Source organism: Thamnophis elegans, chromosome 1, assembly GCF_009769535.1.
Source record: "Thamnophis elegans isolate rThaEle1 chromosome 1, rThaEle1.pri, whole genome shotgun sequence".
Lineage (NCBI taxonomy): Eukaryota > Metazoa > Chordata > Lepidosauria > Squamata > Colubridae > Thamnophis > Thamnophis elegans.
Genome location: NC_045541.1, coordinates 66,108,150 through 66,126,740, shown reverse-complemented (window position 1 = coordinate 66,126,740; position 18,591 = coordinate 66,108,150). Strand labels below are relative to the sequence as shown.

General features: G+C 39.1%; 2 protein-coding genes across 5 annotated transcripts in view; one reads left to right on the top strand and one right to left on the bottom strand.

The window, feature by feature from the left end:
* Positions 1-16,207, top strand: part of SPTB (spectrin beta, erythrocytic) — a 128,053-nt gene extending 111,846 nt beyond the window's left edge. The window contains 4 exon segments of the mRNA XM_032211920.1: positions 7,249-7,511; positions 9,835-10,008; positions 11,661-11,703; positions 12,758-16,207. Of these exon segments, the coding sequence (XP_032067811.1) occupies positions 7,249-7,511; positions 9,835-10,008; positions 11,661-11,703; positions 12,758-12,925 (648 nt within the window). The 3' untranslated portion in view covers positions 12,926-16,207.
* Positions 15,938-18,591, bottom strand: part of PLEKHG3 (pleckstrin homology and RhoGEF domain containing G3) — a 56,600-nt gene continuing 53,946 nt past the window's right edge. For all 4 annotated transcript variants that reach the window (XM_032218175.1, XM_032218166.1, XM_032218190.1 and 1 more), the window contains one exon: positions 15,938-18,520. In XM_032218175.1, coding sequence (XP_032074066.1) covers positions 17,748-18,520 — 773 coding nt within the window. In that variant the 3' untranslated portion in view covers positions 15,938-17,747. The remainder of the gene's footprint in view (positions 18,521-18,591) is intronic.

Here is an 18,591-nt window from a genome sequence, read left to right as displayed (position 1 = left end):
AAGTTTGGTCAAGCCATGATTTTCCTAGTTCATTGCTGTGCTCCCAAGATAACTAGTTGTAACAAGAAAATCAGAGGCGCAACTGAGTTAGCTAGAATGGTAAATATAAAGGTCTCCCTGTCCAGTAATGTTCAACTCTAGAGCATGGTGCTCATTTCCGTTTCTTAGCTGAGGGGGCCAGCGTTGTACGAAAACATTTTCTGTGGTCATGTGGCCAGCATGGTTATATGCCAAAGACACAAGGAAATGTGGTTATCTTCCCACCAAAGTGGTACCTGTTAATCACACATTTACATGCTTTCAAACTAATAGATGGGTAGGAGCTTGGGCAGGAACAGGAGCTCACCCCATTGTAATGAATTTCTCCCTGCACAATAAAAAGACACATCTATCTTGTTAAATGAGTCCAAAGCAAGATGTGATTTCCTTTAGGGGAATTCTCTGAGAGTCATGTTGATTGTGGCAGAATACAAATCCAATAAATAAATAAAACTGACCATTTTCTTTGGCACAACACAAAAGCCCATTTTGACTTGTGGAGTCTATTTGCTGGATCTGGAAGAGAAACTGTTGAGCACATTATCCTTGACCCTAATCTCTCTTAATGCACTACTTTGTTTGATGTTATCCTTAAATATTATTAGGCCCATATAATTCTTCCATGCCATAACATTAAAAGACAAATGAAATCCAGTCAGGACAGAAATTAAACAGTCACCTAAAAGCAGCTCAGACTGCCACAATGCCACAATGTTTTATAAGTATCACAAATATAATAAACATAGCAGCAGAAATATAAAGAAGATTAAAAACATCAGGCACTACCTATCTTTGACTACTGCTAGAAGAATAATGAGGACAGCATTAGGAGATGTTTCTAAGAGGATATTCCATAGCCAGGGTGGGCTATGTGGGGGAGACAGACAGCAATGGAAAGGATTGCTAAGCATTGATCTGCTGCATATTATATGTGCAATATAAATAGGCAAGTTCCATTGTCTTCAACTATAACTCTGTATAGTATGTGCCCACCTGAACACAAGTCCTATTGAATGTAATGAGGCATATTTTATATGAATATTATACTCGCAAATCAACAGTAAAAAGCAGGATCAAGATTGGCTCTGAGTCTTGTTGAGCACTTTTTCTTATGAAGATATGAAATCAGTGGTGGGATTCAAAAACTTTTACTACCACTTCTGTGGGCGTGGCTTGGTGGGCATGTCATGACTTGGTGGGCGTGGCTTGGTAGACATGGCAGGGGAAGGATACTGTAAAATCTGATCAGAACCTGCTGAATATCACCTCTGGATGAAATGCATGCCTTGATTTATAATCTCACTATGGCTTTGTACATAATGCGTGCATTGTGGGTTCAACAAACTGATTGCATGAAGATGCATTTCTCTTTCCTATTTTTCATTAAATAATTTCCAAATATGCATCTGAGATGATCCTATCCAAGCTTAGCAGAAGTGAGTTGCTCTCGGTTCTGCCCGAATCAGGTGAACCGGTAGTAGCGGTGGTGAGAGACTCCAGCAAGCGCATGCAGGAGCATGCCCAAACCAGTAGTAAAAAAATTGGCAACCCATCGCTAAAGCTTAGCCTCTTTGGGCATTATAGCAATGTAAGATTTACGTATATTAACTGCCCCTCTGCAATATCAGTCCTTCCTCTTCAATCTCTAATGTCCCAATTTTAATAATTTTTTAAAAAGTATTTAAAATATTACAATTACATTTTCTTGGGGGGAAATCCCATAGTGGTTAATAATGTTTTTGTATACTAATTATATATTATATGCAAAACTATATACTTTAAAAAAGAACATAGAACTACTGCATAATTACCAGCGATTATATGTTTTATAGTAGAAAAGCCTAATCTATATAAATAAAAATGTAATGGTTGTTTGTTCAAAATTGCTAATCTCCGAAAGTTCTTCACTGATTGCTTTGAAATTTTGACATAACGTTGCATTTGAATACGTGAATGTTTTTATATTCGTATATTACATAGATGTCACACCTGTGACAGGTAAAACATTATTTTCTGTAAAAACATGCTTTTTTGAAAACCAACGCCATCTGGTGGACATAAAAGCAACATACGCTATACTAAACATTTCATGATTCCATTTCAATGTTTCCAGCGCCATCTGATGGACGTAAAAGCAACACACGCTATACTAAATATTTCATGATTCCATTTCAATGTTTCCGATTGCATTGTTATATTGAATTTTCATAGATCTCAATTTCTTTTCATTTTGATTTAATTATTTCGTGTGACATTGTGTTGTGTCGTTTACCATAGCGTTCATTTAGTGAGTATAGTATATTCGGAACAGTTTGGCCTCTCTCCAGCTTTGTCCCGACAGTCCCTTTATATGTGTGGCTGGGCTGCGGCCGCACCCTTTCCCTGTTCCGCCCTCCAGAGGAGGTGGAAGCGGAATGTCTCCTCAGCCCAGCTGGCCACACGCGCTCTCCACTCCCCTTCACAGCGAGCCAGCTACAGCTTCACCAAGGCGGCTCCGATGGGGCGGCGGTGTCAGCCTGAGGTGCAGCGGGGCTGGGGCAGCCCCTGGGTGTCCCGTGAGGCGGCACACCGAGGACTTCTCCTCCTCCAAGATCCTGGACGTCTCACTCTCCCGGGCCACTGACTTGGGGGAGCCCGAGCGCAGCTCCTCCAAGGAGATGCTCAACAACTTCCATGAGGCTAACAGTCCCAGCGCCGTCTCCCCCAATCAGCCTCGCCGGGCCCAGCAGCCCCAAGTCCTGACCAGCGGCAGCACCCACCCGCCGCTCCCCTATGCCCAGACTGGGCCACAGCAATGCATGGCCGGGAACAGCTAGTTTAAAATAAAGGAAAATGGATCCAAAAAAGTAAACAAAATTAAGAAGGAAGAATAATAACAAAAATAGTAGATCTTTCAGTTATATTACTTTTTTCAGTATCATCCTAAATGATTCAGTTCTTAACAATGAACTGAAGCTAGACTATATGGAATTGTATTATTTGGTTTTCCTCTCTTTTAAGATAGAAATAATCCAAAGATGGAGTTGATCCATTTCATTAAGTTAGCTTTTAGCCTCTAGCACATTGTTCCAGGAATATACAGTACAATATAATTCATCCTTTTCCGAGCAGCCTGTTATATAAATTTGAATAAATAAACAAATATCTTAGAGTTCTTTACAAATTGAGACATTCCAAATTTGGGGAATATAATTTAACAAATCTAGAATGAGATTTCTGAATGGAGAAAGAAAAGATTGAACATTGTATCTGGGTGGCAAGTAGAAGAAATGTTGGCCCTGCTAGAGCTGCATTCTGTACTCTAGTGGGAAACTGTGCACCTCGAACTGTCAGTTATTCCCCATCTTTGACACAAAGATTTGATATATGTAGAATTCAGTGTTATAAGCGTCAATAGAAATTTCTTTTTTTAACTTGTCTATATCTATTTAAGAGATTTGTTTATTTTTTAATCTAGCATAATGCTCTCATAGTAGTTTCCAATACAATAAGTTTAAAGCAAACTATAACCCAAACACCCCACAACTTACACTAGATATCAGCACTAGAATTTGTATTTTGCATCAATGTAATTGTCATACTATCTGCAAATGATCCAGAAAATTGTTGGGTAAAGCTGGCATGAAAGTTTTTTTCATAAAGATCTTGCAATACTGCTATCCTAGTAGCATTTCTAGGGAAGGGGGAGACTATCAAATCAACATGTTGTAGACATGTTGACTGACATTGATCCAATGCTGCTTAATACATTTCCTGTTAATGTTTGATAGAAAGAAAGATAGGATATAAACATTTCCTTTGCACTTATTTTTAATTCATGCATTGTTACTTGTAGAGAAATACAAAACATGACATAATTCTTTTACCAACAAAAGATGAGATAGTGAAGGACATGGTTACAAGCTAGAAACAATTAATTGAACTATAGTAAACCATAATTTACCTATGCAGGTAGCCCTCAACTTACAATCATTCATTTAACTACTCTTCAGTTAGAACGCATTGAAAAAAAATACTTAAGACCAATCCTCACACTTAAGATCATTGCAACTTCCTCACAGTCATGTGATCAAAATTTGGGCATTTGGAAAGTGATGTGTTGGTGGTTATGATCGCTGCAACCTCTGGGGGTCATGTGATCGCCATTTGCAACCTTTCCAGATGGCTTCCAACAAGCAGAGTCAATGAGGGAAGCCAGATTCACATTGCAACCTCATGATTCACTTAATAACTGCAGTGATTCACATAAAAACCGTAGAAAAAAACATAAAATCAGGCACGACTTACTTAGCAATCAACTTACTGTACCAATGGAAATGCTGGCTCTATTTATAGTTATAAGTCAAGGACTACCTTTATTTAGATGCACATAATTCCTACCCGCTAGCTCATGGTTTAGTGCATTAATCCAGTTGCCTGGGCTTAACCAACATTGTGAATCATAATTCACCTATACTTGCCGGGTACATTGAACTTGAACTAGTTCACCATATTTTAGCTTGGTGATATGGATGTTCTCTACCATTGTCTTCACTAAAACATCTTAACTAATTGCATGTAGAGCACATTCTGGGCCATCTTGTTTCTAAACAAGAATTCTTTCTCTTTTTTTGCTAGATATGATACCTATTTTGTCCCAGCATTACCATGAGTTTAGGAAGCCAAATGTTTGAAATAGCCATTTCCACTGGTATTATATAAGCTTTGTAGAAGAGCTATCTTAGAACAAGTGCAATTTAGGATCAAAAGAGCTGCATTTCTGAGACCTATAATTAACCTCTAGTCAGAAAAAAAAATGTGTGGTACAGGTTACAATATAGGTAGTGCAATAACATGATGGCACCTTCAAAGTAACCAGTGTAGAGAATTAGCATTAGAAGGGCTCTCAACTAAATTTTATTCAGTTTTTATGTGCAGGATTTTTTCCCTTCACGCAAGAGATAGCAGTCTAGTGTTATTTAATAGAATGTTATCTTTCAGAATATAAACTGTATTTATCTGAGAGGAAAATGACCATGAATTTAAGATGATTTCTTCTGAAAAGGGAGGGCAGACAAAAGAAAAATATAAACACAGAAAGAAATTCTTGCAATGCCCAGTTTCCTCGTTTTGTCAATCTAGGGTTGCAAACTGTACATTAATCCACTACCGGAAATCCTCCTTTCTGAATGTGTGCATATTACATACCTATATGTACATAGATACAAACTGTGTGTGTGCGTACACCCTGGGAAAAATACCAGTCCAAGATTTATAAAAAGTATTAAATGTATTAGATTAATTGCCAATAAAATAAGGCACCACATTCACTGGTCAGCTAGCTGCACATAGGGCACTCTTTCATATAAACAAGCCACTTTTTGTTTTCACGCACAAACACTCAAATGTACAAAGATACGTCTCTACCCTTCCAGCAGAAGAAAACAAAAACCCCACAGAAAGCTGATGGAGACATGAGCAGCAGATCACCTGATTAGGCACCTCCTAGTTGGCAGCTAATCTTAAAGCTAATCTGCAAGGCTGCCACATTTAAGAGCAATTAATCTCTACATCCATGGCTCCAGAGGTGGGTTGCTGTCGGTTTGGTAGAACCAGTAGTGAAATTCAGGCCTGTGTCGCAGAACCGGAAGCGAGCCAAGCCTTCCACGCCCCTGAACTGATTCCCTTGCTGCTGCTTGGCTGCCGCCATTTTGGATTTTAGTGACTGCACGTGCGCAGTTTACTGGAAATTGTTCTGGGCATGCGCGCAGAACAATTTACATTGAATAGTGCATGTGCACGCAGCACGCATCTGGTGCGTGGGTTGTGAACCGGCAGTAACGCCGGCAATAACCCACCCCTGCATGGCTCCAATATAAAGATGCTATAACCCCCTCAAATTCATTGGAAACAGATTGGAATGAGGAAAAAAAAAGCATTCACAATCTTTTGTAACATTGCATGAAGCTACACTCCAGAAAAACTTACCAAAAAACTGGGGAGGGGGGTGGAGCACGGAGAATGAAGCCATTCTCTCAGTGTAGGTTTGTGTGAGCCGCAAAGGTCTACAGGAGATGGCTCTCCTGCTTTAGCATGCATGAGTTTGTTTCAGATGAGTTAATCATGAAGAAGGTCACCAAAAGTTGACTGCAGGGAGCTGCTATGAATATTTTCCTCTTTCCATAGGGGAAAAACACACACACAAAATGACAATAGAGCATTGTATCTTGGACACAAGAAGAAAAGATAGGCTGCACCAACCTGAAGTGACTAATAAGTACCAGTCATTCCCATCCTAGGGTATACCTGATTGATCCAATTTTATAAATCTTCAAGCTATTGGAGTTTACTGATGGCTTCTTTCACTCAGGAGCAAGAATGAGATGAAGACAGTGTCATGGGGATATAGGACTATAGCTAAGCAACCTCTTTCTTCTGCTATGGTATTTAAGATGCAAAAGGAGACTCAGTCACAGAGCAACAATGCTGCTATATAGTGGAACTACAAGCTTGTCTCCTCTCATATAGGAAGATTCCTCATGCTACTCAAGGGTTATCAGAAAGAATCAGGATGATTTCATAACATCTGAAAAAATGCTTTGGGAATGGAGTATATTTTAAATGCTTCTACCCTGATTTAAAATCCAGCATATTGCAAGCCAATATCCTAAGGAGAGAGTAATCCTGAACAATTATCATATTTGGAGTAGATGTAGATGTAGATAAATTTATTTATAGGCCGCCCTTTTCCCTGAGGGGACTCAGGGCGGCTGACAACGTATAGGGAAGGGAGTACACACAATGACATATAAAAACAGTACGTAATTAAAAATAGAAGCAACATTCATCATTCGGGAGGGGACGGATTATAATCTTTAACCCCAGGCCTGACGGGATAGCCAGATCTTGAGGGCTGTGCGGAAGGTCTGGAGGGTGGTGAGGGTACGAATCTCCACGGGGAGATCGTTCCAAAGGGTCGGAGCTACTACTGAAAAGGCTCTCCTCCGCGTAGTTGCCATATTCCATATGAGTCGATTTCAGGCAAAGGAGGGAATTTTCTGAAATATACTCATTGTTTGTTGTTTGAGATAAGTGTACAGTCATAACAGCCTATTTGGGATAATGTGAAGAGTTAGGTTCTTCAGGGGAATGGCATGGGCCATCCTTAACCCCTAATCCCAGCATTGCTCCTGGTTTTACTTCAGCTTTCTCTCATATTCATGTTTACAGCAGGCGCAAGACGATGAAACAGGTCATGATATAGCACCAGAAGAGCTGCCTGAAGACAAACTGCCTGAGACAGAGATCAATGTGGACACTGAAGAAATGTCCACAAAGGAATCTCTTTTTAAAGTGGCCCAGACCCCTGTGAGTGAAATTGATGAGACAGCAACCCTCCCAGCACAGATGGATAAATCTCACAGTGTACAACTTGAAGGTTACTTGGGGAGGAAGCATGACCTAGAGGCACCTAACAAGAGGGCTTCCAACAGGTACATACAATTGTTGTCCAGCTTCTGATCTGTTTTCAAGTCCCATGTTGGAAGAATTTCAACCAACCTCCCTCCCTCCCTCCCTCCCTCTCTCACTCACTCACTCACTCTCTGTTTTACAATGTAGCGAAAAGAGTAGGATATGCATGAGATTTTCCTCAGTATGAGTTTGTGGATAAAGGCAGCTGCACTAAAGAAGCTTAGGGATGCCACAATTCCTGAAGTCACAGTTGCCAACCAGAAAGGCAAGATATTGGCAGCTTTGCTTGGGGAAGCTGAGGTAGCTCCCACCAGTCTCCTAAACCCATGCAAACATTTAGACTTACCAAGTGAAAATGCTGCTGCGTTGTAGTTGAGAGATGACCATGAAGGATCAGAAAATGTCATTGCATTTTTGCTATGTCATCAGAAAGTAAAGACCAGGCTGTAATTTTTTTAAAAAAAATTAAAACCTGCTAAGCATATTAACCTCATCAAAATATTCTGAAAGCCAAATGCTACATGGCCACTTAGATTCAACTTCACCAGCCCCATTAACTGCCTTACAAAGGTTATTGATATTAGAGTATTGATCTACCTAAACCTCTAAATGAGGCAATTTATATCATGGAATCTTTCTATTGTTCTGTCATGGCTTTTGTTTTCCTTCTGCTCCACTATGCTTTTAAATCCCTTCTGCCAGGGTTTGTTTATTTTCCAACAGAGATATAGAATGTTTAACTACATATATTTATCTTCCTTTCTTCAAACTTAAATACTGTATGCAATAATGTGTTTTCTTTCCATAAGCATAGCATTTTAACAATAGATTGCTTTACTCTCACAATTATTTATAGTTAATTATTCAGTTTTTTCCCTCCTGAGAAATGTATCTTACCATTAGCACCAATAGAGAGACTCTTTATCATGTCCTTATTTATATTTTAAAAAATAAATTATTTAAATTTAAAAATTTAACAAGTTGTAAGAAATAATAGGGGCAATGATATACAACTTCCCTCCCCCGGATGAGAAATGCTGATTACCTATGATGCACATAAATATAGAGATAAATTATGAGCAAAACTATATTTCTATATCTGGCAGAAATCCATAGGTTTATATCAGAGTCTTAGAAAACATTATCTGCAGCTCTTCATCTGCCTCTCCAAGCTCTTCTCACAACTCAGAAACTTTATGCACCTTTCCCCACTTGCAACTATGGCCTAAACATGCTCCATCAGTGTTTATTTCTGACATGTCCCCAGAGATGGGGGGGGGGCATACCCAAATCATTACCGTGTTTGGTTTGACTAAGATATCCTTTTAGATTTCTTTCTTTTTTAAATTAAATTTTCATCAATATAATTGTTGTTTGGGTAGCTCTGCAATTTATCTTCTGCAACTTTGAATGCTTGCATTTTAATATGTAAAATGGCAAAAATATTTTTCATTTCACATAGTATAGTATAATCTTTATTGTACAAAATAAATACAACAAAATTGGTTGTAGAACTTGTTCTTTAAAAAAATAAAAATAAAAATTAATGTCATCACCAAGAGCCATAGTATATGAAATAGCCTGCAGATAAATTTCAGAAATAAATTTCATCTCTTTTGAGATTGATCTGTCTCCTAGCAGTGAGAAAAATGGCTGAATGCTCCAGTCACTACTCCCCTCTGCCATATGCCCAGGAGCTATATTATAGATAGTATTTCATCTTTTATCTATTGACCTTTTAATTGCCCAAAAGGCAGTTCAGTACAAGAAGGTTAGGCAGTTGATGCTTTTAGAAAATAATTGATGGCAGCAGGAACTATCAAGCCACTACCCAAAAGCAGGAAGTGCAGTTAAGGTCTGAATGCCCAGAAGGCTGTTTGGAAATGAGGTTTGAAACCTCCAGGCTTCTACCCTAATAGATTCAGCCATCATCTACAAAAAGCCATACATACTGTTTTGTTAAATTCATTGATCAGTCTTCATAAATTATCTTGAATATTGACCTAATAATAATCTATTTTATTTAATTAATAGCATTTTAAAATAATAAATAAGCAAACCTGGAAACTTCCCATAACATTTTTCTCAGAACTGCTATCCACAATAAGAGCAGCCCTACTGCCTTATTCCGGAAATCAGCTGGGAAAGAATAAAACAAATGTTATTTATTTAACTTCTGAATATGGAGAAGTGGGAATCATGTAGTGCAAGCCTGCCAATTTCGTCAGAAGTCAGTCCAATTGGAAGGAGTGTAGTTTATTTTCTACTATTGTTTAAAAAGTTTGTTTCCTTAACTTATTCTGATTTTCCCACGATAAGGCATATTTTTTTCCTTTGGGCTAGGTCCTGGAATACATTATACTGCGTGCTCAGGAATAGTGAACTGACCTTCTATAAGGATGCCAAGAGCTTGGCTTTAGGTGTGCCTTACCATGGAGAGGAGCCTTTCCGGCTGAAGAATGCCCTCTGTGAAGTCGCTGCAGATTACAAGAAGAAGAAACATGTCTTCAAGCTGAGGTAAGGCAGGCTGCCTCTAAGAATGTCCACTGTTTTGTAAGAGCAGGAACTGTCATGAAGGTAAACTCAGAGGAAGACTACCTTTTTCACCCTTAATTTAAAAGCATGCAAGGGATTGCTTTCTACAACTCAGTAAGACTAGGATTAACAGTAGATATGGCATCCTAAAATAGCTGATATAGATTAAATTGAGGGAAATTAAATTAATATAATTAATATAATTAATATAATTGATTAATTAATTAATTAATTAATTAAATTAATATAATTTCCCTTGTGTTTTATTTTTGTGACACACTATATTTGGTCAGCCAATTTTGGAGCGTGCACTCAAAGATTGGGGATGGAGTCATTTTGATCCTTGCAAATTAAAAAAAAAAGTTTTATCAGAGAGAAGATACCATTTACACTCTGCAGATACATGCTTTTAAACAAAAGTTATTCTGAGACTCCTGATTCCTGGATAATGTTTACTCATAAGCAATAAAACAAATGTGCTAAAAGAAATTTTAGGGGGAAAAAAGATGTCATTGGAACTGACCAAAGTTCTCTCTAATCCAAGGCTTTCTTTCCCACATGGACAGTGGATACAAGGATAATAATGCTTTTCCTGCTGATTTTTCTGCAAGCATTTCCTTCAGTCCTGGAAGCAGAATCTAACTAGCATCTAGACAATCTTAACCTTAAGTTGCACCCATATGTCAAATCCCATTTTAGAATCATTTAAATTAAGTATCATTCTTTATATGGCAGCAGCTGCCGTTCCCATAGCTTATATGACATATCAAGAACTTCCTCTGTCTTGGCTATCCTGTATCTTCCTCCATAGGCTTCACCAGATTATTTTTGTTATTATGAGAACCAAAAAAAAAAAAAAAATCCTGGTTCATCCTTTTTTTTAACAATGCATGCTTCCATTTTTAATTTAAAAACCTACCCAAATATTATAACCTTTCCTTGCAGAGTTGCAGACTAATTTTTACTGCCTTTTCCTGCACTTTTTTCAACTCATCAATATTCATTTTGGAGTACTATGATCAGAATTATATACAATTCTATACAATTTTTCAAATGTGATCACTCCATAGACGCATAAAAAGGAGTTAACGATAGACATTTTGCTTTTTAATCCCTTGCTCAAAGGTCCCAACATCTCCTTTTCACCCTGGGGGGTCAGTATCTTCCAAAGATCCTTTTTCCTCCCCCCTCAACAACCTTCATAACAAACGAAAACATTTTTACTCATTTTAGATCCTCTTATTTTTATATCTTTATCCCTTTACACTGAGCCACATTTGCTAGTTAAGTTCCTGCTCAGCCATTTTTGAAAGATTGTTCTGCAGCATTTTGCCCATGAAACACGACTGCTGCTCTTGCTGCTGCTCCTCATTGTAGATTCTATACAGCTTTGCCGGAAGCAGGAGGTTTCTTGAGGAAAAACAAAAAATGGCTGCTGACTTTACAACTGACGTGACTGAATCAGATATTTTGGTATCTTCCAAGTCCTTAAAGGTTTAATTGCTAAACTGTGTAATGTTCTATATTTATATTCTCCAGCTGAGTTTTTCACCATTGAAGCACAAATATCACATGACCTCCCCCCCCCAAAAAAGATGTAACCTGCAGTATTTTCAAATTGTTATCTTTTGCAGACTAGGCAATGGAAGCGAATGGCTCTTCCATGGCAAAGATGAGGTAAGTGTTTGCATATTTTTTCTCAGATATTGAAATATGGACTATATGATTAAGGGTCATTGGTTTTATTTTGCTATTCAAATGCTTTGGTGTGCCAAATCAATTAACATTGACAGCATCAAAGCCATTTGGACATGCCTACTTGAATAGGAGGGAGGCAAAATAGATTTAAACTTTCTTCTGAAAAGAAAAAAAAAGGAAACTTCTGAACAATTGGAGTTGATTATCCAGGAACAGCTCTGGAAAAGAGAACACTCAAATGAGTGGTGTTGCTCTTTTTGTTATTGATTCTCTGCCTGCTTTCTTCCCCCGGACTGCTTCTGTATTTTGGTAAATAAACAGATGATACCAAATATGGGCAGCTCTGTCGTGTTCTATTCTCTAAAGCTTTGGTAATAGAAAATGAGTATATTCATTTATTTCAAATATATTCAGCCCATTTTCCTGCTTGAAAAACATCAGGTGGCTTCTTCAACCTGCAAATTCTATGGATCTGCACCAGCAGAGGAAGAACATAAAATAAATTTATATAATTCCTATTCTGGGGCTTGATTTCAAATAAAAAGGAAGCAGAGAGAATGTCTCTCTTCAGGTTTTATTCTTTTCAGATTCAAAAGCAGGTTGGATAAGCAGATGGTTTCATATATAAGACAGTCAAAAGAAAGTCTTAGGAAGTAGGTTCCAGTGAGACCCACTGCTAGGTAAGTGTGCCTAGAATTGCTCTGTGTATTATATACTTCAGTCATTCTCATTGCAGCTAATTTCTTAGCTATTGTTCAATTTTAGTATTTTGCTTTCCTTCATTTCCCTCAATTTTCATTTGTATTCTAACCCCTTAGGGGGATGTTTACAACTTTACAGTGCTTTTGGAGTGTTTGTGAGGAAATTATTGGACTCGTGTATTAAATACAAACTCATTTCCTACTCTAATTACATTTTTTGATCAATCAGTGATAGCATTTTTGTTGGTGATAGTATCTTGCAACTGAAATGGGTAATCTGTTTTTTTGTTTATTTGCTTTGTTTTTTGTTTCCATTTTGTCCTGCTACACAGGATGAGATGCACACCTGGCTCCTGGGATTCAGCACAGCAATAATTGACTCCCAAAGCATTAAATCCAAGGCTCAGAGCCTCCCTCTGCCTCCCATCACCACTACAGATGTGAACCTGACCAAGAAAGATAAAGAGAAGAGATTCAGCTTCTTTCCCAAAAAGAAGTAGCCACGTGCTCCAGTCGGATGCCTGTGTACTAAGGTGCATAGTGAAAAACTGCATGCACGGGTCTCTTTGGACACCCCTGGTACCACCCAGCACTGTTCCCCACACAGATCTCACTTCCTCCTTTTCATTTTTCACCACATGTCCCCAGATGGCCCAAAGCCAATGTTTCAGGGAAGAAAGCAGCAACCTTGCTTCAGGACAAGCCGTCTTCTCCAAAACAGAGCTGGGAGAGGCATATTCTTGGATGTCTGACCAAATGGACATCACTCCAGAAAACTACTGTTTAAGAGAACAATGCTGTGTGGCTTTTCAGGAATGTTACAGAGAAAAGGAGTGGAACGGAGTTCTATCAGGCCAAAGATAATGAAAAAGAAAATGTGCAGTCTTGAAGCAGTTTCCTTTTCTTTGTATCGTCAGATCACTACCAAAGCTCAGGATTCTATAAGCCGATTTTCCCATCTCCAGTTGGCATAGAATCATCACATGGAATTTAGAAATAATAGTTGAATAATTCTCTCTCCCTCTCTCTGAAGATCAAAGGCAGCATGCCTTCATCCAGCTCCTGGCTTATTTCAGCATTCATGCTAGTTTGTCAGGATGGAGTTTCTGGAGGCCAAATGCTTCACGTTGTGGAGAGGTGCAATCTAACCACACACGTTGTTCATGTCATAAAGCACAGTATGTTTTCAACTCATTCAGTCTGCGCCCAATAAACTGCAGGCAAAATCCCCGATAATCATAGTAGGTTCAAAGTATAGCCAGAAAATTAAATTATCTATATTCAAACTTGCGCACTCAATTGTTTGGAATTGAGATGTTTGTAGATATTCGCACCCAGGAAATAAATCATATTCACTTTCTACAGAACACTACGAGCACAATCCAGCTAATATGACTTATGCATTTCTCCCACTAGCTAAATTGAGAGAGTTCCGTGGGCCTAACTTGCAACCAACCTGTCCTGGGTTTTGTTCCATGTTATTTAGTGAGATTCTTATCAATTCCATTCTTTATGGCAAAGTATGTAACACTTTGCAACTAGATTGCAGGTGCCACGCCTGCCTACAAGCTTTCTAAAAACATCTATCCTGTATTGGCTCAGCTTGCCAGAAGCAAATAGCTCTTCTGTTGTTCCTTTGTGGAACATGTTGTGCTGAGCATGCGCTTGCCTCAGCTTCTCTCTTCTGCAGCAATGTCTGTTGTGGTGTGTTTGTGAATGGCTCTTTAAAATAGATACTCCTCGCCCACCTTTATGAAGTGTCACAAGCCCCCAACCTAAAGTACGAATTCAGTGCAAAGGCAAAGAGCATCTCAGCTGAATTGCTTATTGGAAAACATTCTTTGAAATGCAGTTGGATTAAGAGTTTAAGGGGCCTGTGGGACTGATGTTCCTACAATGGCCTTTTGGCAAGTATGCCATTCTTGATGGGGATTTTCAGTTCCGGCCAAACTTTAATTCTCTCTTCAACATCCAACCCCTAGGGCTCATTAAACTTAATATTTTTGGTTTGGGATGATATTATACCATTCTAAAAGTGCCTTAACCTAGGGACATTTCATAAGTATTGCTTCCGGAGTGAGCAAATTCAATAAGCACCATGCACAGAAAGGTCTGGGTTTTTCTTACTTGAAAGGATGCTGTAAGTTGGGTTTTACAGCTAAAAAAGAACGCATGAGGGGGAACCATCTCTCTGCTTAATATAAATTGCAGTGAGTTTGGATATAGGTCCAAAGAACCAAGGTTTTAGAGTCTTCAGTTACTTTTTGTTGTATTTCAAAATGCTGTGCTCTTCCAAATTGCCTGGATTGTAATCGGTAGGCAATAAACTTATTAATGCAATGGGGAGATTGAAACTACATTTGATATGCTAGTGTAACTTATTTTTAAAAAATAGTAATATAATGGTCTGCATTGTGGATTTTCCCTTCCAAAATTATTCTGAAGCATCACTGCCAACATTCTCCCAGTGTATGTTTAGGAGGCACAGAAAGTTACTAATTTATAATATGAAGGCTACCTAACCTTATATAAGGCCTCGTAAAATACCAAATTAACTTTGGGTTTGTAGGTCAAATAAACAAGTCATTGTGAGCACATGGGCTCATTAAATTGAGCAGTGTTAGTTGTGGTTTAGCCCCCTCCAGTCAAGTAGAATTCAAGTCTGCTTATTCCCAGTCACTTCTAGATTAAGGGCACTTTTGATCTTAATCCATATCAGGGTACAGGAAGAAAGTGCTCTTCTCTGCTCTTCCAATCAATCCTTATAGAGAAAGAAGTTATTCTAATCAGCACACTTTTACTAGAGCACATATCAAGTTAAGCCAAAGAAAGTAAGCAAGGGGTTGTAATTTAACAAGGTTTTTTTTAACCTGATGTAAAGCTATTCTCAGGCAAGAGGAAAGGAGTAATACAGATACAGCAAATTTATGGGTTTTTTATGTTCCAAGTATTCTTTAAGATTGTCATGTGCTCAACTGATTCATTTGCCAAAGTCACCAAAAGAGATTTTATTGAACATTTTGCTTAAATGCATTTCACTTGTACATTTTAGCACTCAGAGGGAACATGTACAGCAAGAGAGAAGTGCCATCATCATCGCTTTCTTGGAGGATATTTTCACCTGTCACTCCTGAGTTTAAAATTGTAGTGCACTGCCCATTTTCAGATAACTGAAATAAAAACATGACTAAGATACTCTTTGAGGCTATTCCCGCTTTATGAGGACCACCACCCTGCACTGTACTACCTGCTTATAGAAAGCGGCTGTATTCCTTACGTGCATTTTCTTCCATCCTGTTTGTTTAATCTGTCATGAACTGGGCTTCTAAACCCATTACGAATTTCTCAGCTTGTAGGCATCGGGTAGAGTTGGCTGTGACTCACAGCAAGAGGCTCTTACCTATTAACAGACCAAAAGCATTGGCGTTATCCCATAGGATCCATTTCCTGCCTGGTGATTGGCAGCCTTATCTTATCTGGGCTTTTCCCTCTTTGTTCAACTGCTTTTCACAATCCCACTTATGCAAGTCAGCACATGTGAGAAGGGAATGTCATGTGACCAGGCCCAAAATACATATACTTCAGAGTGCCAATAGCTGAAGTAGCCAAAGGCCTCTCCTACAAGATCTGGGGGCTGGAGTTAATCCTCTTTTCACAGCTAGGCATCACGTTCTGCCTGCTTCCAATGTGCTTCCACTGTCCAGAGAAAAGAGCTAAAGCTTCAGAATGTGCTTCAGAAGCAATTTAACTTTTTTTTTCTAATAAATGAACCAATAAGCTTTTCCTGGCTCTGTGATTTTTGGGGTTTTTTTGTGTGCGTGTATGTGTGTAATTTATCTTCGTAAATTCCCACGATGAGACCAGTATGCTTAAATGATCCATTATCTCAATACAAAGGAAAGGGTGCTAACATACCTTACTAAGTGGTGGTGTTTTATGATACACATTAATGTCTTAGTGCTTTCTGTGATGAAGAAATGCTTCCGGTGCAAAGATTCATTGGGTGTTTTCTACAGGTGATATAAAATCCACCAACACAACACTCAGGATCATGTTATCCCCTTCAGAAGCTTTGGTGGTTTCATCAACTCAGGCTACAGTGCTTCACAGTTGGCATCAATTCCACATGCAACTACTTCTCAGGAGGCATTTATGCTTCGCCGAAGTAATATAACTGCACTTTAGATTCTTCTCATACTGGGAAGAGCACTCCAAAGCTACCAGACTGGTTAGATTTGGAAGGGCAGAGAACTCTGTGCTTCAAGAAAGAGAGAGATCTTGTTTCTACCATCAGGTTGCAAGAGATTCACAACCACTGGATCTCAAACGACAATGCTCCAATGACAGAGACAGAAAGTTGGTGTTCTGACAGAGGCTATGGATCCGTAAGATGTAAACTGTCAACCTGCCTTGGAAATAGAAAGAAAATATCTCTGACCTGGAATAGTTTATTTCCTCCATGTTGGAATAGGAAGAAAACTTTTTACTCCATAGGATTTCTTTGCTCAAAAGGTATTTTAATGCAAGACAAATTATACTAAGAAGATGGGCTAGAATGAAGTAATGCGACTTGAAATGGCTTAGAACCCCAATGGATTAATAGACCAGTGTCAGTCCTTGGTACTGCTCATTTTGGAGAGAGATCAGTGACTTCAAGAGTTGCCAATCAGCTTTGTAGCATTTTTTTGTGCATAGGAAATGTGGTACAAAAATCAGTTATTGCAATTTCCCCAATTATATCCCTCCCCCAACAGTGAAGAGGTCAAAGCTGTATTCGCAGGTCAAAAGTGGTTATTGCACAATGCATATAGATTCAAATATGTACATTAACAGTAATAGGTCGGGTGCTCCTAAGCTGAGAGTCCTGGAATTAACCAAAGCCATAGTAACATTACATTCTTAAAAAAAAAAGAATAATAACTTATTTTCCTAGGAGATGGAGCAATGTACATCTTGCTCTGGCTTCGTAAAGCAAAAATTTCCAAATACACCAACTCCTGAAGGGAGGAACATGTTCTGTATGATAATTGATCTGTATTGTTTCTGCTTTGACTGGAAGCTCCCTGATTTTTCTGAATGTATTAAGAGTTCTGCCCAATAATGCTGCCTGGTGCAGTGTCAGTGGCATGTCAGATCCATGTTCAAGTTCACAGACCTTTAAAGAGAGCATCTTTAAAAAAAAAAATCCTCAGTTTGAGGCAGTTGCAACTTCCCAGAAATTTCAAGCATGAGGTGGAACAGGCAAAGAAGGTTCTGAGTAGTAATCCAAGAAGAGATGGAGATTTGAGAACTCAATGGCACAGGAACAAGAGATGTGGGTGTTCAGCTGGTAGAATTAAGGGTCTGAAATTTCTCTCTCAAGTTTTTTACCAGGTTGTTTTGACTGCCGGTTTTCTCCCACCATGCTTCCTGAACATCACCCTCATGTCTTTGATGTTCTTCTGAGTCTTGATACGACTTGTACCGCTCCACCAACTCTTTGAGAGAAAGCTTCTCTTGGTCTGAAGAGGAGAGAATCTGTGGCTCTCTTTCATCGGCTTTAGCTTTATTAGTCCCTTCGGGCAACTTCTCTATCACAATCACGTGCCGGTTGTTCTCCAGTGATGCCTTTGCTGTGACACACAATTCCTTTGGAGTATCGCAAACAAGTTCCTTGGGGATGGAATCAAGAGAGGACTTTCTCCTGCAGCTCTGTTTGTCCCATTGCTGGCTTCTTACGTCTGTTTTTGCAATCCCCTTTGAGCACTGGAATCCTGCCTGCATCTTAGCATCATCTACCATTTTCTCAGGTGCTGAGCAACTTCTGTTGACTAGCGGGGGTCTGCATTTCTCAATCGTCACCTGACAGGAATACCTGGACCTCAGCTCCCGCACGTCGGGCCAGTCGAATTTCTCGGTCATGATGGGGCTGAGGGGACTGTGAGAGAAGGTGCAGGAGCTGGTGGGGGAAGATAGGCTGACAGAGCTGTTACTGGAAGAGAAGCGCTTAGGTGACTTCTGACATGTTGAGGAAGTGGAAAGAAGGCCCAGTGAGCCAGCCTCCTGAAGCACAATTTGTTCATAGTTGGGGAGACACAAGGTAGACTTCTTTTGGCCTAAGCAAAGAAAAAAAGTCAGAATAAGACAATGTTGGAGCAAATAGAGGGGGATTTATTGAACCAACCAA